The sequence below is a fragment of the Balaenoptera musculus genome, chromosome 3 (genome assembly GCF_009873245.2).
Source record: "Balaenoptera musculus isolate JJ_BM4_2016_0621 chromosome 3, mBalMus1.pri.v3, whole genome shotgun sequence".
Lineage (NCBI taxonomy): Eukaryota > Metazoa > Chordata > Mammalia > Artiodactyla > Balaenopteridae > Balaenoptera > Balaenoptera musculus.
In genome coordinates, this window is record NC_045787.1 from 12036249 (window position 1) to 12060880 (window position 24632).

The 24632-nt window shown below is 43.5% G+C and overlaps 1 protein-coding gene across 5 annotated transcripts in view; it reads left to right on the plus strand.

Annotated features, from left to right (window-relative positions):
- The window catches only part of TRIO (trio Rho guanine nucleotide exchange factor), a 380384-nt gene that overhangs the window by 165272 nt on the left and 190480 nt on the right, over window positions 1-24632 (plus strand). For all 5 annotated transcript variants that reach the window (XM_036848900.1, XM_036848904.1, XM_036848901.1 and 2 more), the window contains exon 8: window positions 13977-14108. In XM_036848900.1, coding sequence (XP_036704795.1) covers window positions 13977-14108 — 132 coding nt within the window. The remainder of the gene's footprint in view (window positions 1-13976; window positions 14109-24632) is intronic.

Here is a 24632-nt window from a genome sequence, read left to right on the forward strand (position 1 = left end):
GGAAGGTAGAGGCCCCAGCTTGCCTGGCATCTTGGCAAGGCAGCTGGAATGTTGCACAAGGTGCTAATTATGAGTGATCTCAACTCCAGAAACCTTTAAAGTGTGAAGCAATTGAGGAAACAGAGTGGGATAGAAAGAGGAGAAAATCTTAATAGTCTCATGTGAAAGCTGTGAGGAGGGACTTGCAGGTTTCAGTGGTCAGAGTTTTCTGCTAACTTTATGCATTTCGGTAGTTTGATGATAAAGGAGAAACAAAGCCCTGCCCACCCAGAAACAGTTTGAATCAAAGTAAGAGGAGCCCCCTTCAGCCTAAAGCAGCGCTGTCTGCACTTCTCTGTGGTCACCTCTGGTCCCTGTCATTGTCAGGGTCGTGGTGTGCTGTTCACTGGACATTATCGTGGGTGGGAGAAGAGCTGTGTGGGCCCCGCTCGTGTGCCATCTGGAATGGTAACGTATAGTGTGGGCTGCAGCCACCCCCTGGGCCGGGAGGTGTGTGAGTTGCTTGTGGGCCCCGAGAAGGGTCCTTGAAGATGATGTGAATAAAGTTGAACAAGGACAGGCTGCTTGGGGGAAGGAATAATGGATAGTCTGAAGCATTAATAACACATCGGGAAAATCTCTCTAACCATGGCAGGTTTCAGAATTGCAAATAAACCCAGAAGATTAATTGCTGCTCTGACCTACCTGAAAGTAATGTAGAAATGTGGGTGCCATGGGGTGTTTTCCCCCCAGTGTTTTATTATAAAAATTTTTAGACATGCAGCAAAGTTGAAAGAGCCTGAGGTGTTTTTATTTGGATAAAATAATGGCTGTCATTTATGGATCTGAAGGAAATGCAACTAGATTGAATACATTGAGGAACAGAATTTCGTGGGATCCTGCGTGAGCTCTAACAGCGCTTGCAGTCCCTGCATATCAGTGGCCAGAGAAGATGCCAAACATGACCTTAGGGACAGAGTGGGCAGGTGAGAAAGGCCGGCATCTCTCACGGGCCCGGAATGAGGCGGTGTGGCCTGCACCCGGCAACCGAAATGTGCGGATGGGACCGACCGTAGGTCGGCTTCCGAAAATGTTTCCTTACCCTCAAGTGCAGGTGTAATGTGTATCTTCCCCTCCACTGACATCCAGAGGCGTGGAAGAAGACCACACCTCCTAAGCAGTTTTCCTCTTCCCAGGAGAGGGATCTCCAAATAGGTTAACTTTGTTCCCTTTTTAAATGCTCTGTCTTCTAGTTATGCTTCAGCTGTTCTCATACACTCAGTAGGGAAAGGACCAGAACCTGAACATCATAAATAAGGTTTCCATCACAGCCACCCCTTTGACCCTCATCCAGTTCTCATTAAGAATTTAAATCTGATTACGGTGACAGAGGGCTCAACTCTGTGACCCTGTGGTTAATGGCGTCACTGAAGGAAGCAGCCTTCCCGGAAGGATGGCAGCTGGGCTTTGGAGGGGTGTGTGCCGCGTGCCCAGCCTGCCTCTCTGTCTCTGTGGGCGCTCTTCTGTTGGTGTTCGTTCGTGGGTTTTCTTGTCTTTTTTTTTAATTTTTGAATTTTATTTTATTTATTTTTTTATACAGCAGGTTCTTATTAGTCACAGATTTTATACACATCACTGTATACATGTCAATCCCAATCTCCCAATTCATCTCCCCCACCCTCCACTTTCCCCCCTTGGTGTCCATATGTTTGTTCTCTACATCTGTGTCTCAATTTCTGCCCTGCAAACTGGTTCATCTGTACCATTTTTCTAGATTCCACATATATGCGTTAATATACGATATTTGTTTTTCTCTTTCTGACTTACTTCACTCTGTATGACAGTCTCTAGATCCATCCACGTCTCAACAAATGACCCAATTTCGTTCCTTTTTATGGCTGAGTGATATTCCATTGTATATATGTACCACATCTTCTTTACCCATTCGTCTGTCGATGGGCATTTAGGTTGCTTCCATGACCTGGCTGTTGTAAATAGTGCTGCAGTGAACATTGGGGTGCATGTGTCTTTTTGAATTATGGTTTTCTCTGGGTATATGGCCAGTAGTGGGATTGCTCGGTCATATGGTAATTGTATTTTTAGTTGTTTAAGGAACCTCCATACTGTTCTCCATAGTGGCTGTATCAATTTACATTCCCACCAACAGTGCAAGAGGGTTCCCTTTTCTTCACACCCTCTCCAGCATTTGTTGTTGGTAGATTTTCTGATGATGCCCATTCTAACTGGTGTGAGGTGATACCTCATTGTACTTTTGATTTGCATTTCTCTAATAATTAGTGATGTTGAGCAGCTTTTCATGTGCTTCTTGGCCATCTGTACGTCTTCTTTGGAGAAATGTCTATTTAGGTCTTCTGCCCATTTTTGGATTGAGTTGTTTATTTCTTTAATATTGAGCTGCATGAGCTGTTTATATATTTTGGAGATTAATCCTTTGTCCCTTGATTCGTTTGCAAATATCTTCTCCCATTCTGAGGGTTGTCTTTTCGTCTTGTTTATGGTTTCCTTTGCTGTGCGAAAGCTTTTAAGTTTCATTAGGTCCCATTTGTTTATTTTTGTTTTTATTTCCATTACTCTAGAAGGTGGATCAAAAAAGATCTTGCTGTGATTTATGTCAAAGAGTGTTCTTCCTATGTTTTCCTCTAAGGGTTTTATAGTGTCCAGTCTTACATTTAGGTCTCAAATCCATTTTGAGTTTATTTTTGCGTATGGTGTTAGGGAGTGTTCTAATTTCATTCTTTTACATGTAGCTGTCCAGCTGTCCAGTTTTCCCAGCACCACTTATTAAAGAGACTGTCTTTTCTCCATTGTATATCCTTGCCTCCTTTGTCATAGATTAGTTGACCATGGTGTGTGGGTTTATCTCTGGGCTTTCTATCTTGTTCCATTGATCTATGATCTATGCTTCTGTTTTTGTGCCAGTACCATGTTGTCTTGATTACTGTAGCTTTGTAGTCAGCTCCGTTTTTTTCCCTCAAGACTGCTTTGGCTATTCAGGGTCTTTTCTGTCTGCATACAAATTATAAGATTTTTTGTTCTAGTTCCGTAAAAAATGCCATTGTTAATTTGATAGGGAGTGCACTGAATCTGTAGATTGCTTTGGGTAGTATAGTCATTTTCACAATATTGATTTCTTCCAATCCAAGAACATGGTATATCTCTCCATCTGTTGGTATCATCTTTAATTTCTTTCATCAGTGTCTTACACTTTTCTGCATACAGGTCTTTTGTCTCCCTAGGTAGGTTTATTCCTAGGTATTTTATTCTTTTTGTTGCAATGGTAAATGGGAGTGTTTCCTTAATTTCTCTTTCAGATTTTTCATCATTAGTGTATAGGAATGCAAGAGATTGCTGTGCATTAATTTTGTATCCTGCAACTTTACCAAATTCATTGATTAGCTCTAGTAGTTTTCTGGTGGCATCTTTAGGATTCTCTATGTATAGTATCATGTCATCTGCAGACAGTGACAGTTTTACTTCTTCTTTTCCAGTTTGTATTCCTTTTATTTCTTTTTCTTCTCTGATTGCCGTGGCTAGGACTTCCAAAACTATGTTGAATAATAGCGGTGAGAGTGGACATCCTTGTCTTGTTCCTGATCTTAGAGGAAATGCTTTCAGTTTTTCACCATTGAGAATGATGTTTGCTGTGGGTTTGTCGTATATAGCCTTTATTATGTTGAGGTAGGTTCCCTCTGTGCCCACTTTCTGGAGAGTTTTTATCCTAAATGGGTGTTGAATCTTGTCAAAAGCTTTTTCTGCATCTATTGAGATGATCATATGGTTTTTATTATTCAATTTGTTAATATGGTGTATCATATTGACTGATTTGCATATATTGAAGAATCCTCACATTCCTGGGATGAATCCCACTTGATCATGGTGTGTGATCCTTTTTTTTTTTTTAATTTTTTTTTTAATTTTAGTTTTTTTATTTATATTTATTTTTGGCTGTGTTGGGTCTTTGTTTCTGTGTGAGGGTTTTCTCTAGTTGCGGCAAGTGGGGGCCACTCTTCATCGCGGTGCGCGGGCCTCTCACTGTCGCGGCCTCTCTTGTTGCGGAGCACAGGCTCCAGATGCGCAGGCTCAGTAGTTGTGGCACACGGGCCTAGTTGCTCCGTGGCATGTGGGATCCTCCCAGACCAGGGCTCGAACCCGTGTCCCCTGCATTGGCAGGCAGACTCTCAACCGCTGTGCCACCAGGGAAGCCCTGGTGTATGATCCTTTTAATGTGTTGTTGGATTTTGTTTGCTAGTATTTTGTTGAGGATTTTTGCATCTATATTCATCAGTGATATTGGTCTGTAATTTTCTTTTTTTGTAGTATCTTTGTCTGGTTTTGGTATCAGGGTGACGGTGGCCTCATAGAATGAGTTTGTGAGTGTTCCTTCCTCCTCAATTTTTTGGAAGAGTTTGAGAAGGATGGGTGTTATCTCTTCTCTAAATGTTTGATAGAATTCACCTGTGAAGCTATCTGGTCCTGGACTTCTGTTTGTTGGAAGATTTTTAATCACAGTTTCAATTTCATTACTTGTGATTGGTCTGTTCGTATTTTCTATTTCTTCCTGGTTCAGTCTTGGAAGGTTATACCTTTCTAAGAATTTGTCCATTTCTTCCAGGTTGTCCATTTTATTGGCATAGAGTTGCTTGTAGTAGTCTCTTAGGATGAGTTGTATTTCTGCGGTGTCTGTTGTACCTTCTCCTTTTTCATTTCTAATTTTATTGATTTGAGTCCTCTCTGTCTTTTTCTTGATGAGTCTGGCTAATGGTTTATCAATTTTGTTTATCTTCTCAAAGAACCAGCTTTTACTTTTATTGGTCTTTGCTATTGTTTTCTTTGTTTTTATTTCATTTATTTCTGCTCTGATCTTTATGATTTCTTTCCTCCTGCTAACTTTGGGTTTTGTTTGTTCTTCTTTCTCTAGTTCCTTTAGGTGTAAGGTTAGGTTGTTTGAGATTTTTCTTGTTTCTTGAGGTATGCTTGTATTGCTATAAACTTCCCTCTTAGAACTGCTTTTGCTGCCTCCCATAGGTTTTTTTGTTTTTTTTTTAATGTTAAACCCCACTTTACTAGAGTTAGTTTCTTGACACATTAACTCATTTTTATTATGGAAGAGGGACAATGAATCTCAGTTGGCTTACAAGCTCGGAGATCACTTTGAATTCTGCATTTCTTAACTGCAAACAGATATAGCACTGGCACAAAAAAAGTAGTTTTAAGCTTGTTTGCATAGTTCTTTTTTTTAGAATAAACATAAAGCATTTATTTTTTACTTTATAGGAACTCCACAAGTTAAGGTCCCATTGTTCTTTTGCTGTGATTGTTGTTACTATTGATGTTGCTGTTTTCTGTCTTTGCTGGTTCTTTCTAATCTACCATTTGTCATTATTGGCATATGATGATCTCATGGTCACAAGATGGCTGCTGTAAAACCACGTATCATATTCTCACAAAACAAGGAGGAAGCAGAAAAAGAGCCCAAATGGTCATTTTCCTAATGCATATTTATCTTTTTTCAGAGAAAAATATCATTCTCATAAGCACAATAACAGCCTTCCCCTAATTACTCATTTGCCAAAACAGACTGATATGACCATTCATAAGACAATTCATGGCAAAGAGGGATATGATAATGATTGTCTTAGCCTAACAAGGATTTATCCACTGAAGCTGAATGCTTCACTGCTGAAAAAAATCATAAAGTTCTATGAGCAAGGAAGAACTACTAAGTGACTGTTAAGTAAACCATCAGAGTTGTTTGTCCAGGACCATATGATTCTTTTTTTCCACTGGAAATGGAATTCATTGCCTCCCATAGGTTTTTTTTTTTTTTTAAAAGGAATGCAAGCCTTGTTTATTTATTTATTTATTTATTTATTTTTGGCCGTGTTGGGTCTTCATTTCTGTGTGAGGGCTTTCTCCAGTTGCGGCGAGCGGGGGCCACTCTTCATCGCGGTGCGCGGGCCTCTCACTATCGCGGCCTCTCTTGTTGCGGAGCAAGGGCTCCAGACGCGCAGGCTCAGTAATTGTGGCTCACGGGCCCAGCCGCTCCGTGGCATGTGGGATCTTCCCAGACCAGGGCTCGAACCCGCATCCCCTGCATTGGCAGGCAGACTCTCAACCACTGCGCCACCAGGGAAGCCCCTCCCATAGGTTTTTGATCATCGTGTTTTCATTGTCATTTGTGTCTAGGTAATTTTTGATTTCTTCTTTGATTTCTTCACTGATCTCTTGGCTATTTAGTAACATATTGTTTAGCCTCCATGTGTTGGTGTTTTTTACGTTTCTTTCCCTGTAGTTCATTTCTAATCTCATAGCGTTGTGGTCAGAAAAGATGCTTGATATGATTTCAATTTTCTTAAATTTACTGAAGCTTGATTTGTGACCCAACATGTGATCTATCCTGGAGAATGTTCCATGTGCACTTGAGAAGAAAGTGTAACCTGCTGTTTTTGGATGGAATGTTCTAAATACAATTAAGTCCATCATGTTTAATGTATCATTTACAGCTTGTGTTTCCTTATTTATTTTCATTTTGGATGATCTGTCCATTGGTGTAAGTGAGGTGTTAAAGTCCCCCACTATTATTGTGTTACTGTCAATTTCCTCTTTTATAGCTGTTAGCAGTTGCCTTATGTATTGAGGTGCTCCTATGTTGGGTGCATATATATTTATAATTGTTATATTTTCTTCTTGGATTGATCCCTTAATCATTATGTAGTGTCCTTCCTTGTCTCTTGTAATAGTCTTTATTTTAAAGTCTATTTTATCTGATATGAGTATTGCTACTCCAGCTTTCTTTTGATTTCCATTTGCATGGAATATCTTTTTCCATCCCCTCACTTTCAGTGTGTATGTGTCCCTAGGTCTGAAGTGGGTCTCTTGTAGACAGCATATATATGGGTCTTGTTTTTGTATCCATTCAGCAAGCCTGTGTCTTTTGGTTGGAGCATTTAATCCATTCACGTTTAAGGTAATTATCAATATGTATGTTCCTGTCACCATTTTCTTAATTGTTTTGGGTTTGTTTTTGTAGGTCCTTTTCTTCTCTTGTGTTTCCCACTTAGAGAAGTTCCTTTAGCATTTATTGTAGAGCTGGTTTGGTGGTGCTGAATTCTCTTAGCTTTTGCTTGTCTGTAAAGCTTTTGATTTCTCCATCGAATGAATGAGATCCTTGCCTGGTAGCGTAATCTTGGTTGTAGGTTCCTCCCTTTCATCACTTTAAGTATATCATGCCACTCCCTTCTGGCTTGTAGGGTTTCTGCTGAGAAATCAGCTGTTAACTGTATGTGAGTTCCCTTCTATGTTATTTGTTGTTTTTCCCTTGCTGCTTTCAATAATTTTTCTTTGTCTTTTATTTTTGCCAATTTGATTACTATGTGTCTTGGCATATTTCTCCTTGGGTTTATCCTGTATGGGACTCTCTGCGCTTCCTGGACTTGGGTGGCTATTTCCTTTCCCATGTTAAGGAAGTTTTCGACTATAATCTCTTCAAATATTTTCTCGGGTCCTTTCTCTCTCTCTTCTCCTTCTGGGACCCTATAATGTGAATGTTGTTGTGTTTAATGTTGTCGCAGAGGTCTCTTAGGCTGTCTTCATTTCTTTTCATTGTTTATTCTGTTCTGCAGCAGTGAATTCCACCATTCTATCTTCCAGGTCACTTATCCATTCTTCTGCCTCAGTTATTCTGCTGTTGATTCCTTCTACTGTAGTTTTTATTTCAGTTATTGTATTGTTCATCTCTGTTTGTTTGTTGTTTAATTCTTCTAGGTCTTTGTTAAACATTTCTTTCATCTTTTTGATCTTTGCCTCCATTCTTTTTCCGAGGTCCTGGGTCATCTTCACTATCATTATTCTGAATTCTTTTTCTGGAAGATTGCCTATCTCCACTTCATTTAGTTGTTTTTCTGGGGCTTTATCTTGTTCCTTCATCTGGTACATAGCCCTCTGCCTTTTAATCTTGTCTCTCTTCCTGTGAATGTGGTTTTTGTTCCACAGGCTGCAGGATTGTAGTTCTTCTTGCTTCTGCTGTCTGCCTTCTGGTGGATGAGGCTATCTAAGAGGCTTGTGCAAGTTTCCTGATGGGAGGGACTGGTGGTGGGTAGAGCTGACTTGCTCTGGTGTGGCAGAGCTCAGTAAAACTTTAATCTGCTTGACTGCTGATGGGTGGGGCTGGGTTCCCTCCCCATTGGTTGCTTGGCCTGAGGCAACCCAACACTGGAGACTACCTGGGCTCTTTGGTGGGGCTAATGGTAGACTCTGGGAGGGCTCACGCCAAGCAGTACTTCCCAGAACTTCTGCTGCAAGTGTCCTTGTCCCCACAGTGAGCCACAGCCACACCCCGCCTCTGCAGGAGACCCCCCAACACTGGCAGGTAGGTTTGGTTCAGTCTCCCCTGAGGTCACTGCTCCTTCCCCTGGGTCCCGATTCACACACTACTTTGTTTGTGCCCTCCAAGAGTGGAGTCTCTGTTTCCCCCAGTCCTGTCGAAGTCCTGCAATCAAATCCCAGTAGCCTTGAAAGTCTGATTCTGTAGGAATTCCTCCTCCCGTTGCTGGACCCCCAGGTTGGGAAGCCTGACGTGGGGCTCAGAACCTTCACTCCAGTGGGTGGACTTCTGTGGTATAAGTGTTCTCCAGTCTGTGAGTCACCCACCCAGCAGTTATGGGATTTGATTTTACTCTGATTGCACCCCTCCTACCATCTCACTGTGGCTTCTCCTCTGTCCTTGGACGTGGGGTACCCTCCTTGGTGAAGTCCAGTGTCTTCCTGTCGATGATTGTCCAGCAGCCAGTTGTGATTCTGGTGCTCTCGCAAGAGGGAGTGAGAGCACATCCTTCTACTCCGCCATCTTGGTTCAGGGCCCTTATAAAGACTGAAACCCAGTCTTGTATTAGCTCAGTCCTTTTAGAATCCAGTGATTCCCTTAAAATTTCTTCATCCTTTGGAGGTGTTTTCTCCTTTTTCTTCCTTTCCAGGTATTTGCTTTGAGTGAGAGGCCAACAATTTCAGCAGTTATAATCTCTTCACATCTTACTCATGTTTGTTTGTGGTTTTATAAACACAAATCTTGGGGTTAAAACTAGATGAGAATGATGTTTCATAGACTATGCTTCCAGAGATGTCTCGGCCATTCATTCTCTCCCAGCCTCGTCCCCAGTGAGGGTGTGCACAGGATCAGAATGTCAGTTTGCAGAAATGGAGACACGACCACAAGTTTACTGATTTCACCAGTAGACCGTGTCTACGGCTCCAACCTCCACTTTGTTTGGTCATGTGTTATATCCCTTTATATTAAGAAGCTTCATAGGAAACTTGTTAGAATTACCTTTTTTTAAATCAAAGAATTAAAGTGACTTGATTTTACCACACCTTAAAATCTCCAATTTTCAGTATTTAAAAAAATTGTTAGAGCTGCACTGTCCAGTATGTTAGCCAGTCACCACATGTGGCTATTGAAATTACTTAAAGTTAAATAAAATTTATTAATAAAATAATTTAAAAATAGAATTAGGGACTTCCCTGGTGGTGCAGTGGTTAAGAATCCACCTGCCAGTGCAGGGGACACGGGTTCGAGCCATGGTCCAGGAAGATCCCACATGCTGCGGAGCAACTAAGCCCGTGCGTCACAACTACTGAGCCTGCGAGCCACAACTACTGAGCCCATGTGCCACAACTACTAAAGCCCACCCGCCTAGAGCCCGTGCTCCGCAACAAAGAGAAGCCACCGCAATGAGAAGCCCACGCACCGCAACGAAGACCCAACAGAGCCAAAAATAAATACATAAATAAATTTATAAAAAAAAAGAATTAAACTTCACCTCCTTAGTCACAGTATCCACGTTTCAGATGCTCAGTAGCAGCGTGTGGCTGGTGGCTGGTGGCCTCAGCAGCACAGATGGGCGTTTCCATCACTGCAGAAGTTCTGTCAGTGCTGATAGTGGTTTACCTTCAGAGTGAGCCATAAATCTGATCACCTCGTTTTATCCATGACTGTAAGGGCCTCTATAACCAGATAATAGCCAAAAACAAAGTAACCAGGACTTGTATAGCTCTTTGAAATTTACAAAGCCCTTTAATACAAAATCCCATTTCATCCTGAAATCAGCCCAGTGAAGGACATGGGACTGATGGTGTTAATGTCCTTATATTCCGTTTGGGGAGTGATTTGCCCAAGCTGGGACTTTCTTCAAGGTCTAGGAGAGTCTTTTGCTCCTGACATGACAGCACACTGTCTCACAAAGTGCTTAGATTTATTTTCTTATAGAATTTCACGTTCCATAAAAAATTTTAGAAGTAACATTTACTTTGAATGTATCATAGTTATCATCTGGATAATTTTATCATATGTCTGGGTTGAAATTTAGAGGAAAATATTACAAATACTGAGTCAGTATTCCCTTTTGAGTTTTTAAGGCAAGTAATACACATGTAATTTTTCCCATTTTAATGTCATTTCACTTTATTAAAAGCATAGGTCTAATTCTTGGCTTGTAGTAAAACAAAAACAAGATTCTCAATGTAGTAGAAAGGGATTAGAATATATATCTGTATATATGAAAGAAAAAGATACTAATGAAAACAGGTGGAAGGTACTTAGAGTGATCATCGGCATATTTTGGTTCAGATTGAACCTGTCTTCTCCAGGTTACTCTGTTGGAGCCATCAGACCTGGTTTCACAAGTAGAAAATGCATGATCCCTCCTGTGACTTCGCTGGGCCGAGAAGGGAGCCCATCTCCCTTAAAGGAACCAGGAGAGTGAGTGTGTTTATTAATACTCAGGGAGTAGAAATGATGAAAGAAAAAGAAAAAATAGGGTAATATCTCCTTGAAATGAAAGCAGAAAATGAGGAAATTAGAAATAAGAAAGGAAACTCTGAAGTTTGAATTCATACATGTATTATATGTATAAAATTCAACCAGTCTTAATTTTTCCAAAGAGGAGAAAATCCACCTAAATAAGTATTTTAAACATTTACCTTCTAGGAATTTTCTGTCCCTTTGTCTCCTGAATCGGTGTAACCACCTGCGCTCAGCTGATGCTCCTGGTGGGCGTGAAGTTCACTAGGTTGGGTGATCCCAGCAAATTGGAAGCCCCTGCTCTCAGCAGATGGACAGCAGTGGTGGAATAAATGCTTCTGAAAATAAGTTTGCTAATTAATTATTCCGGCTCTCCTTTAAAAGCTTTCGTATTAATCCCTCTTCCCTTGTCTGCCTGCCTCACTTTTGCAAACCGGTCACCTTCTACTCGGCAGCCCTGAAGTGACCATTCTGCTGAGCGTCACAATCCCCAGCTCTGAAGCCGGTTCCTCATTTGAATCCAGAGAAGCACTGAATTCCCTTGCACTCTCCTGCCTCTACCCCCAGGCTGGCCAGACACATTTTGGTCCACATTTGAGCATTTAAAGCATCAGAGACTCAACTGGTGCTCTGATCTCGCTAGAGTACAGCGGCCACTTTCTGTTGTCCTTCAGGAAGTGTCAGGCTCTGTGCTGGACATTCCCTTGGTGTTCCAAGCCCAAAACATATTTGTCAGGATGGTAAGAGAGGTGTGTGTGTGTGTGTGTGTGTGTGTGCGTGCGTGTGTGTGTAGGGGGTGTGTAGTAAAGTGGTCAGAGAGGTTTCTAAGCAAACACACCAGCGTCCCTCCCCCTCCCATATTCACAGGGCACATTATATTAATAGGCTCTAGGAGGTTCTATTCTGTAGGTACCTGTTGAACTTTGACAGCAAACTTGATTCTGGGATGCTTTTTCTTTGTGGAATGCCTGTTAACATCCTCTTCCTTGGCTCTCCAGATAGGGATTGCTGCTCTGGCTCCGATCTCTTTCGGGTGTTGAGCCTTTCAGAAAGCATTCAGGGACTGGAGCTTGCCCTTTAGAGTCTAAGGTTGCCATCTCATAAATAAAAGACAAAAATTGGGCTTGTGCAAAAGTCCCTGTAAAACCACGGCCAGGTTTATTTCTGTCATTGGGTTATTTTAATCAAGTGAATTTAGATGTGCAGAGTCCTTGTTCCACAAGATTCCTGTGTTACAAGCTATTCTGCCCTATGTTTTTAGAACTGGGCTATGTTTCTGCAGGTAAATATAATCAATACTTCTCCGGATACTTTAAGAAATTATAAGGAAGTTAAGTAACTACAGGCATACATAAAACTGCTTGAATGTTTCTCTTTACCGATAGCTTCAAAAACTGGGGCTGAATATACTTTAGTGGTCTTTTTGGTACAGTAATATATTAGTCTGACACTTCTGCTTATTGTGAAGTGTTGTGTAACCAAAACTTGTTTTCATCTTGTTACATCAGAAGCATTTTATCCTCTCCTTAAGAATATGTTCACCTCTGCTTTGTTTTGGGTGTTTTGTAGTGGCCATTGTGCAGGAGCAATTGATTGCTGACTTGACCTGGTGATTTATTAATGTTGATGGTTAACCTCAGTCAATTTCGTATTTGAAAAAGGTTTACAGTAATTTAAGAGTCGGCGTTAAATGCAGTAATGGAAGAAGATGGAGTGAAATAGAGATCAAGAATGCTTTATAATCATCAACTTGACCTAATTGGCACTTGTAGAATACTCCATCCAGGAAATACGCCTAAGTAGTCATAAGTGTATTCATGCAGAGGGGGAGAGGTATAAAGAATTTTATTACTACTTCCATTGCCATGGTGATGTTAGGAGGGACTGTAGAGGAGGGCACTGAGGACCTTCCCCTGGGCCTGCATCAGTTTAGTCATGTTTGAAGCCATCAGAAACCACGTGCTATCAGATGACACTTAATGCCCAGGGAATTAGTTTCGAGCCCTAGGATTTGCATACAGGTGTTTTTTTGAGCCAATACATTAATAATAAAGGGATTTTTATAAACAATTATTATTCAGATGACTTGTCTAAGTTCCTAAAAATGTCATAAGTACCTGGGAGGTTATTCTCATATATATTTTAAGAGAATTATAGCACGTTTCTTATCTGGCAGGTCAGTTACTCTGTTTTAAATAGTCACCTTCTGCATTCCTTGATAAGTAGAAAGACGGCGAGGAACGAGAGTAAAAGAGGTGGAACCCAGGGAAATATGTCAATGTCTCTTTGGCTTAATTGAAGTAGCGTCTTTACTTGGGCCTTCTGCTGCTTGCCTGTGATGCTTAACCACGACGGATGCTGATAGGATCTCCCTAGGAAATTTGGCAGTGATTTCTCAGCTATTGATGAGTCCTGGGATGTGGTGGTGGCAGTGGAGAAGACAGGGTAGGTAGCAGCAGCGACCCAGGATGGCAGCCTGCAGCCCAGGCTCTCCTCGTTTACGTGCCAAGTGGGAAGAGCCCAGTGATTCCACAGCCTCCCTTGCATTCAGTGGGCACAGCTGAGGCGTTTCGGCCCCGTTCGCTTGGTCTCCTTTGATTCCTGTGTGTATTTGCTTTTGGAAAGGTAGACAAATGGATCCCCTGCTCTTCCTAATGATGGGTAGATGATTTCAGGAATCTTCCGTTGCCGTTTTAATGTAAGAGGAAAGCAGGAGGGCTGGACTACAGCTCCAGGCGTAGCAGGAGGCTGAGGGGGGCAGGTGGACGAGGCACCTGTGCTTCCCATGGCTAGCAGCGCGGAGCAGTTGGAAACACGGATTCACACGCGCAACGGGAGAGTGAACCAGGATGCCCCAGACCGCTAATGCAGGGCAGAGGTGCTCCCAGGGGTGACCGCAGAGCCACCCGAGGCTGTCATTTCAAATGCAGCTTCCTGGGCCCAGCCCCAGTTCTGCCAGAACCTAAGCTGGGGGAGGGGGAGGGGGGGCGCAGAGTCCAGGAATCTGGTTTGAGAACTCACGTCAACGCCATTTGAGATGGAGGCTCAACCGTGCTCTGTTCTTAGACACTCTCTCAACCACGCTTATTTCAAAACCACGTGAAAAAATAGCTACTTCTCAATATCATTTGCTATTGGTAGACATAATCCGTTTTTTTTTTTTTTTTAAATCCCATCCCAGTATATGAGCAACGTGGACTCGTGGTGCAAAGCCTGTGGGGAGGTGGACCTTCCCTCCGAGCTGCAGGACCTGGAGGATGCCATTCATCATCACCAGGGAATATACGAGCACATCACCCTTGCTTACTCTGAGGTGAGTGGTCAGATCTACTTCAGCTGTAAAGCAACACTATTTTTGTGTCATAGCATTGAAAGTTGAAAAATATCAAAATTTTGGCTAGTCTAGAAGAAACTTACAAGTTTCGAGTTGAACTGCAGTTTCATTGTAACTTTAGAACTGGAGTTGGGGGTGAGGGCTAGTGAGTAAAGCAGGACGAGCAGAGAGCAGACTCTTCATGGCCCTGTGACGTTTGTGGATTTTCTTTAGGGTGCTTAGGTTGTCAGCTGCTAAAATAAATGAAACTGTAATCTGCTTGACTACATGTATTTAGGAAATGGTATTTTGTGTGCTGTTCAGTCTAGTCAAACTCAATCTACTATTCCTGAATGAAACTTTCTAGAAAAGAGGGAAACCTGATGTACCTCATGTTCTGGATTTCAAAGCATACACCATTTTTTCAAGTGTGTAAAGCCACTTGCTATTCTAGGAATCTAAGTGGAGTGTTTTCTTTATTAGTTTAAATTAATTATTTAACATATCCCTGCTTTATTTTCTGCCACCTTCTGCGCCAGGCTTTGTTGTAAGGACGTTGTGTAATCACTTGTTTCATGCCTGCAGCTCTGGGGCAGGGACTCATACTAACCCGCTGTTACGAGTGAGGAAAGCGCGGTACGGAGGTCAGGTGACTTGTGCCTGGTTAACAGCTTGTAGGAGGTGGAGCGGGGCCCGAACCCAGGCAGGCAGCCTGTGTGTTCTCAGCCACTACCGTGCTAGATGCGGTGACAGCGACAAATACACATAGGTCCGGGCAGGTCACTCTTGTCCACGTCGTGGTCATCTGGCCCTTCCGACCAGTCTGCCTTTATGATACTGGTTAAGTTCCTGGAGGTGAGTGGGGAGTGGGTAGGAGTTCTGTGCGTGCTTGCTTTCAGCGTCTGTGGTGAGCATCTGTAATACTATATGCACAGAGGAAAGATTACCGTGAGACTCCAGTAAGAAAATGTTTCAAACCACCTGGCAGAGGGCTGAGGATGGAGTAGATGTCTAGGAAGTACAGTCAGCCCTCTGTAGCCGCAGGTCTGCGTTCTGGATGTGTGGGGCCACCTGTTCTACGCTGTTGTATAAAAGAGACTTCAGCATCCACTGATTTTGGTGTCCATGGGGGGTCCTAGAACCATTCCCCCTTGTTACCAAGGGATGACTATATTTAAATCCAGATCTTCCTTGATTTGAGCCGCATCCACACTTGTCAAAGTTGTTCGGCCATTTGATTTTCAGTCTGACACGTCCTGTTTCGCCAAACAGCTGTCATTCTCGTGCCCTTGGGCCCAGGTCTCCTGACCCCACCATGTCCGCGGGTGAATTAAATGAACGTGTGATGCGCTACAATATCTGCTTCACAGTGTGGTCCAGTCTCCTGCCCGTGAAAGTTGATATCTACGTGTTTGTTTCTCTGGACACCTCTTTACTTAACATGATCCCTCTTTAACACTCTTTTATGTTGTCATGCAATTAAAAAATAGTCAACTCTGTATTATGTTTCTTAATTTTGCATCAGGTGTTTATAAGCTAATTTGGTTATCTAGTTTATTAGAAACTGTATAAATAAGTGATAGCTTTTTTAATAGTAAAAGTGAAAGTTGAACAGATCTGTAGTTTTTTAATCACACTGATTCATGAGGAATGTGTGAGTTCCAAAGAGCATTAAGTTCTTCCCCCTGGTGTACCATCTCCATGCATCGTCTGATTTTGACCTGTAATATAGAAAGTGGGTGAATGACCCTGTTACCCCTGGTATAACTAGGCCTTCACCCATCTTCTTATTAACGATTTTCTTGGGAGCAGCTTCTCAGTTGCATTGGTGGGTTCCAGATCGCTGTGGGATTGAACACGTCACACACAAGGTGGTTGGCAGGACTGGGCTGCAGTCTTCACCTACAGGACTTACCTCGACTCAGCCTGACCTGACCGGTGTCATCCCCTGGCCTGGCGGCCAGTCAGCCTGCCCGCTGCCCCTTGGCACTTGTAGCAAAGAACAGAATTCTCTCACCGTTTCCACTGCCTTCTATAAAAATGGGGCATCTTGGGCTTCCCTGGTGGCGCAGAGGTTGAGAATCTGCCTGCCAATGCAGGGGACACGGGTTCGAGCCCTGGTCTGGGAAGATCCCACATGCCGCGGAGCAACTAGGCCCGTGAGCCACAACTACTGAGCCTGCGCGTCTGGAGCCTGTGCTCCGCAACAAGAGAGGCCGCGATAGTGAGAGGCCCGCGCACCGCGATGAAGAGTGGCCCCCGCTCGCCGCAACTAGAGAAAGCCCTAGCACAGAAACGAAGACCCAACACAGCCAAAATAAATAAATTAATTAATTAATTTTAAAAAAAATGGGGCATCTTAACGTGGGAACTTAGGTTTACCTGTGGTGTGGTTTCATTAGATTTTAAATTGGTACTAATAATTTAAAATGATTTGATGGCAAGCGGACAGCTTCCCAGGCTTAAACCACAATTTTTAGCCTAAGAACATGTTTGCAACTGAGCTGTAAACTCAAGGAGACGGTGGTTGGAACTAGATGAACAGAAAAGACTTTCAGCAGAAGAGAATGAATTGAAGAGAAACTCAGTAGAAGAGAAATTTTTTTTTCCTCGTAAATAATTTAAATTTGGAGGTAGTTTCAGGCTGCAGAAAAGTGTTAGAACAAGGAGCTCCCGCATTGCCTTGACCGGATTGCCCGGTGCTTTGCGCTGCCCTCTCCGCCCGCCTCTCTCCAGCCCTCACATCGGCACTGACGCAACGCGACCATCCTGCCCACGGGCCATCCGTATTTCCCCCAGTCCCGGCTACGTCTCTTTTTCTTTTCCGGCCCGGCAACACGCGGTACGTTAGTGGACGCGTCTCACCGGCCTCCTTCACGCTGGAACATTCTTTAGTCTTTCTCTGCCTGTGTCTTTGACAGTCTTAGGGTTCAGGCCTTTCCTTCGGTAGGATGACCCTCAACCTCCCACCCATGCAGTTTTCTTGGGGAGCTGACTGGGCCGAGTGTCAGAGCAGGGGCACAGGATGCTGACCCCCTCCCACAACTGACAGTGTTAACCTTGACCACCTGGTGAGGTTGGCGGCGTCTGTAAGGTTTCTCCAGCGTAAAATCACCCTTTAAAAATTCGTCTCGGTTGAGCGTGTCGTGGAGAGAGGTAGTGACATAACATGATGTCTGTGCCTCCTCACGGCCTCAGCGTCCCTGGTGCCTCCTGCCCACGACAGCGCCGCTGTGATGCCATCGGGCGGTGGGGACCTATTTCCGTCACTCCTTCTATATTCATTAGGTGACCTTCTGCTGGAGGAAGGACTTTATTTCCTTTCTTCCCCATTTTTTAATTTATTTATTATTTCAGTATGGATCTATGAAATCCTATTATATTCCATGGGTTAAAATCCAGTACTCTGTTTTGACGCCTAAATTGTCCATGTTCGGACAGTGGGACTATGTAGGCCTCATGTTTCTGTGTTTTTCTGACCTGTCCTTATCGTTATTTGAGCATTACTATCTAGCATAACAGGATGTTCCCAGGCTCATCTTGTTCTTTTCCTGCCTCATCCCTGAGATCAGGCATCTCACCAAGAGCTTCTGGTTCCTTGTAGTGTTGCGCATGGTATTGAGAAACAAAGACCTGGCTGCTCAAGAGTGCTCACTTGCTTGCGGGGTGTCAGTGCTTCTAGGCCGTCTGAGCAGAGTCGGGAAGCATGTGAATGTAGATACCCACCACCCACCCATCCATCCATCCATCCATCCATCCATCCATCCATCCATCCATGCATGCACATACATCTACAGCTATTGCTGTGTCTGTGTCTGTCTCTGTTTTAAAACCGCACATGTTCCTACTGACACTTCCGTCTCTAATCCAGTACCAGCCTTTCCCTTTCTGTTTATAAATCCCCTTTCAGATGGCGAGAAACCTGACTCCCTTTATCCTCGGTATATTAACTTATTTGTTCGGTAAGTGCATTTGCTCCGTCTTCCCAGTCTCCCCCGTTCCCCCGGCCTCTGATCACCCCCAGTGCCCACTGCCTTAGGAAGCCCAGCACGGGGTCGCTGTGGCACCTCCACCCCTCACTGCTGCAGACCCTGGGCACTGGTTCCTCCATGCTAGGAGGGGAGGGGGAAGGGGGATGGGAAAGCAAGGATCACTCTTGTCTTTTCAGTGATTTTTTCTTTTCCTAAATCAGTGGTTTTCTAACCTGAGCCTGCTGGTTATAAGTGCGGCTTCTCGTACTCCACCCCCAGAGATAGTGAATCTCCATCTTCAGTGGGTTTCCCAAGAGATCCAGGGACTCTGATGCAGATGCTTTACAGCCCACACGCTGAGAGATATTCCCTGCCTGGCTCTCAAGAGCTGCCGGCCTGCCCAGGAGGCACTCACCCCACAGAAATTTATTGCGCCCCTGCCATGGGCACAGGTCACTTAGGAGGAGGATATTGGTAAGCAGGGCTTGTGCTTCCTTTTTCTTTCACCTACTTTTCCTTTCCCTTCCTTCCCTCCTCCCTCTCTCTCTCCCTCCTTCCCTCCTCCTTCCTTCCTTCCTTCCACAATTTTTTTCTTTAAATAGTTACCTACAGCTTCTAGTCTCCGGTGACAAAAGTTTGCAGTGGAAACTTTCCCAGCACTTTTTTTCCCCCCAAGACACAAACACCTGCTTTTCTGTGCTTTAATTAGACCTGTCCCATGTTCCTGTTTGTGTTGTAGCAACAGGAGCCTGCCCGTGCCTCGTCAACATGTGCTTGCTTCAGCTTGCCAGGTTTGGGGCTAATGCTGTCTGATGTAGTTGATCGCAGGAGAGTGAAGCAGTACAAACATCTGGGATAAGCTGTAGTTGTAGAAACAGCACAGAGAGTAGTCATTTTCAACATTTTATTTAAGCAGACTTATCAACTACTTTCTCAACAAGCTAAATTCATAGAAGTGATTTTTATCTCAGTACAGTATGCCCGTGCCATCTGTAACCCTAACCCCCGCCATCTGGACTGTGACGTGAGCCTGTGTACCGAGCGTCCAGCCACCTGCCCGTGGTCTTCGCCGCAGCAGTCACAGGCGGGGGTCCTTGGAGCAGAGGAGGTGAAATGCCACGTCCACCGTGGCCCGCCCTGATCCAGTGTGACTTCAGGGTTTAGTTTCTGCATCAGTTTCTCAATTTAACAAATGTTAAAATGTCAGTTTAACAATGTAACACATTTCTCAATTTAACTTACTGCACACTTCAGCAGGACCTTGTAGAAGTGACTGATAGGCCGCCTGAAGAGCTGGTTGAGCTCCTTTTTCAAGGAGCTGTACAAGTGGGTGATGGCATGATGAGGGTTATTAGCTTAAAAGAGAAGCAAACAGAAAAATGAGTCACCTCGATAGTAAACATCCTAAAATCCTGTCTGTGGTGGGTGACGGCCCGCCTGCCTGGCTGTAGAGCAGCTTCTACAGAGCGGTTATTTCAAAGCCTCACTAAGTATTGCAGCACCGCTGTAGATGCGCAGGTGCCGTAGTCAGTGTTGGACACAGCATCAGAGCCAACAGACCATCCGGGGGTCTCTCTCTGCTCCCCCAAACTTCAGGCCTTGCAAGGGCTTGAGATATAGGAGCAACAGAGGTCAAGCCCACGTGGAATCTGTAGGACATGCGTGTTCTGTGCATACAGTTGACTTAACTGGCTGGGCTGTGCCAGCCGGGTCCTCGTCTGGGTCCTGTTTTGGTTTTCCCTTTCTGAAGATCCCGGGTAGAGGTGTCAGCGAGCCAAACATGGTTAGGTTGATCTGGTTTTGAGTAAGAAATCTCATAGCTGGAAGAAATGGAAATAGGCTTTCAGAACTCCATCGTAAGAGCTTTGCCTGAAGAAAACCCATCTCAGCGGGAAGTCCCAGCCTCTAAAGGCAAGGATGTTGGGTGGCCTCCCTGGGGTGTGGGAAGCCAGCACGCAGCCCTTCAGAAGGTCACTGGCCAGTGTTAGTGGCAGCAGCTTCTTTGCGGAGCCACCTTAAGACAGGCTTGCGCTCCTGACTCAAAGACAGAGTGTTCTTCTCTTTGGCTGCAAAATAAGCTGCAGAATAAGCTGGATGCTCACATGCTCCCATTCGTCACTCTTCCCTGCTTTCCTAGAACCTGGGCTTGGGAATAACTTCGTGAGAGTTGGAGACGGTAGTGGGGCCCTGAAACATTCTCAGGCTCAGCCTGGAGGGCTGCGCTGCAGGCTGTGATGAGCCCCGCCCTGCGAAGGAAGCAGAGCGGGTGATGCTGGTTTGAGTCAACGCATAAAAGATTTGAAGAAGGACCACCATTTCTTTACGACATGCTGAGTGTAGTCATTTCTAGCCGTGCCTTTATGCGGTTCATGTATTTTGCCTACAGGGGTCATATCTTGGGAATACTGTCCGAGCACTGTTAGATCTGATATACCACCACATTTGGATCTAACTGACCTTTCACAGGTCATACTTGGTCCTTGGGTGGTGGTTTTTTGCCACCTTGAGCAATAATCTCCAGGTACTGGTCTCTTTCTGTAGATCGGAGCAACATTCTGTGTGTGAGTGAAGAGTATTCCTGCTGGAGGCTCTGAGCTCTAATCTGATCTAGTGGGAAATGTAGAGACACAAGTACCAAAATAAGAACGGGCGAGCCTCTGTGAGGTTTGGCGGAACATTTTGTAGGGTGGTACACAGGAATCCAAGTTACAGATCTTATGTGAAGTTTTGATTAAAAGTAAATAATCAAGAACCAGACCATTGTTCTTGATTTTAAACAGTTAAGTTTCCTCTTAAATATTAGGAACAAACATACCTATGATACGGTAAAATTTTAAACTTCAACCCCTTTTTTTCCTTTTTTGCATTTTTCTTAACTCATTTAGGTATTAGAGTGTATTAGTTCATATATTTATAAAATGTTACTCTTCGTAAAATGTTACTTCCACTGCCTTTCAAGTCCCTGAGTGCTGTATTCCAAGAGGAACAAAGAGCAGAATGTGAAAAAATGGCCCAATTCGATGTTTTCAGAAATTACAGCAGATAAGTCCTGCTTTTTGATAGTAAAGGTGGATTTCCTTTTTTTACAGCTGTGGTCTCTTTGTGGGACAGGGTTTGACTGCCTGAAAGCTAAAAACACGTTTTTAGACAAAACATAAAACTTCAGTAAATTAATTCACCTGGTTCTATAGTTAAGAAATTCAGAACTATATCACATACCATAAACTTATATGTATTCATTGTTTTAGTACTTAAATTATATATGAATAATTTGCTATTTTCAGTTTTTTATTTCATTAGTTTTCTGCTGGTTATTCTGTACCATGTAAAAATCCTTATTTTTATACACTAGAACAGTCCTCTTTATAAAATTCTAACATATTTTCCCCTATATAGTACTACTGTACTTGTAAAGACAAAGACATTTTGCTAGAATTTGCTAAAATTTATATATGGTATTCTTCATGTGCTTAAATAATACCTTTTAAATTGACAAATTTGTGAATGCTACACTGAAATAGAGTAGAACTATTTCTGAAAGCTTTATTGGAGAATTGCTACATATGAACACACATTTGGAGTTCCATGGGGTCTAGTTTTGGTGCAACAGGTGTCCTCTTGACTGGGATTTTTTTCTAGCCGCTTCTGCTGGCACACTGTCTACCCACAAGTGACAGTACCAGCAGGGGCACCAACAGAGACCGTTTAATCCCTGCTGAGGGGTACTCAGAGGGCAGAGCTTTGCTTAATGTGTTCCCTTATATTAAGGTGATTGTGTGTTTGCGTACTCAGTCATTCCCTCCCGCCCCTCCACCATGAGCAGGCATGTTGTTCTAAACCCAGTAATAATATCTGCTCTCGAGCTCTGTCAGACAGTTGCAAAGACACCCAAGAAAGATTAGTTGGAATATTCTCTCTCGGATTATTTATTTATTCTCAGTAGTAGAATATTAATGGTGTCACATGGATGCCTTTGGAAACGTGGTGAGGGCTGGGAACCCATTTGTCATTTTGTATTGTGGTTTAAGATCCAAAACAACGGCTTAAGATAGAGGTTTACTTTTTACCAGTGGGAAAGTCCCAGGGCTTGCGTCCCAGGGCTGGTATGGTAGCTCTGTTAGCAAGAGGATCTCTGAATCCTTTTGTCTTTTTGCTTTGCCTCTTTTAGCAGGTGGGCTACCATCCTTAAGGTTGCCTCAAGGTCATCAGTAGCTGCTGAAGCTCCAGCCATCTTCACCAAGTTATTGGCAGCAGGGAGGAGAAAGAGGCAAGGGGGGAACGAGCATACTCAGCCTCCTAGGCAGCTTTCCTGGAAGCCCCATTCAGCATTTTTTACCTCTGTTACGTTAGCCACTCCTACTTGGAAGCGAGTCTAGGAAATGCAGGTTTATAGCTGGAGTATTGCTGTTCCTGACTGTGGGGTTTGGCTATCAAGGTGGGGCAAGTGGACTTTGGGGAAGCAGCTCTCAGTTTCTGCCACACCTTCTGATCTATATCCTTCTGGCACATGTTCACCAAGTCATATGCTCTGGTGTATGTTTCCTGACTTACGCATATTATAAGGAGTAAAACTCAGAGGAAATATTTATAAGGAATTCTTTCTAGGCTCTGTACAAATGCGAAATGTGTAACTTGGAGTATTGGTCCTCAGTCCTAAGAAAGGCTGCACCCCCATTGTTTAACTGAAATTTTAGGGTACCTGCTCAAATAAAATGTATGGGTAATTATTTTCAGAAAAAATTTATGTTTGTGTATATAAATTACTTATATGCTACAATATGAATGAGAGACAAAAGAAAGTTGATTTATGATAAAATGTGTTTCAGTCTATAAATGCCTAAGTACATGCAAAATGGAGGAGAAAAAAATTAGATATTCAGGTACTTGCCATATATATAAAACCATTGTGAATATGGCAACTACAAATGCAGACTGGACATGTGTTATATTAATACTTGTGACTCAGATACTCTGAATGGTATTATTGTGCTGGTATTTTAAAACAGTAAGCAACTCTTGTAAAGTTTCAAAGAAGACCAAGCACTGCCTTCCTTTGATTAACATGGTTAACTGCATTCCTGGAAAAATCAGTGTATTTTGGAGTAGGTGAAAAAAAGAAAAAAACAAACAAAAAAAACTTCATGTTTATATGTCAAATAGAGCCTAACTCAGATTATTACAAAAAGCAGGATGATTTTGAGGTAATATCCTGCCTCTGTGAATCTGTCGCAATAAATCCCTTCCCCCAAGTCAGTCACTGTGCCTCCCCTCCCCCAAATCATTGTATCAAAAGTGCCCACGCAAGTTTCAGTGACTCCTGGGGGCAACTCCCTGCTTTGGAAGGCTTGCATTTCCTCTGTTCTTGTTTGTACACATGCCTGACACAACTGCTGCAGTTCAGTTGGTTCCTTTTTTTCCCCTCTTCTCTTTGGTTATGTCAGCTTGGTTTGTTTCTGCTTCAGTTTTTCTAACTTGATGTGTTAGATCAATTTTAATCGACAAAGGCTGGTAGCCAGCCTTCATAAGGAATAGTCAGCACTTCCAGCAAAGGTCTCCGAATCAGGTATTAGGAAACAAACATGTTGTATTCCAGCAAGATTTAAAGTTGTAAGAGGATTAAAGGAAGAGATTAGAAAATTCCACAGGCCTCTGATTTGCCACCACTTTTTGGTTGCTAAAGGCTTCCTTTGGCCTGTCCCAGTCACCCAGTGCCCCCCTCTCCTCTGTCCTAAGGGTTTGCCCCTGAACCCTGTCTGCGTCTGTTAACAAGCCTCCCTTTCGGGACTTCCCTGGTGGCACAGTGGTTAAGAATCCGCCTGCCAATGCAGGGGACACGGGTTCGAGCCCTCGTCTGGGAAGATCCCACATGCCGCGGAGCAGCTAAGCCCGTGCGCCACAACTACTGAGCCTGCGCTCTAGAGCCCGCAAGCCACAACTACTGAGCCACGTGCCACAACTACTGAAGCCCACGCGCCTAGAGCGCGTGCTCCACGGCAGTAGAAGCCACTGCAATGAGAAGCCTGCACACCGCAATGAAGAGTAGCCCCCGCTCACCGCAACTAGAGAAAGCTAGCACGCAGCAGCGAAGACCTAACGCAGCCAAAAATAAATACATTAATAGATTTATTTAAAAAAAAACAAGGCTCCGTCTCGCTCCTCCTTTCCGTGGAAACCCAAGGAGGCTTTCAGGTTCGGGAGGGTCTGAGCAGAAGGGTCACGGTGGTGAGGACTGGCTTAGGAGACGCCCTGCATCACACACACAGCCCGGCTACGTTACGTGCATCTCATCCTTGTTTTTGTCCGATCTGATCGTATAGTTCCTACCACATCGGGCGTAGTCATTCACAAGTTTACATGTAAAAAATACATAATGCTTTTCTTTCCATATTCTACCCTCACCTTTTCTTACTTTTTTTGGTTTAGTCTGATTGCTTTCATTTCATTGTACTTTGATAGTTAACTGCTGTAATACAGCACTGAAATCTCCTTTAAGAAATGATGGCATTTTAATTAAAATTGCTTCTTTTAAGTTAATGAACCAAATAAAATGGCA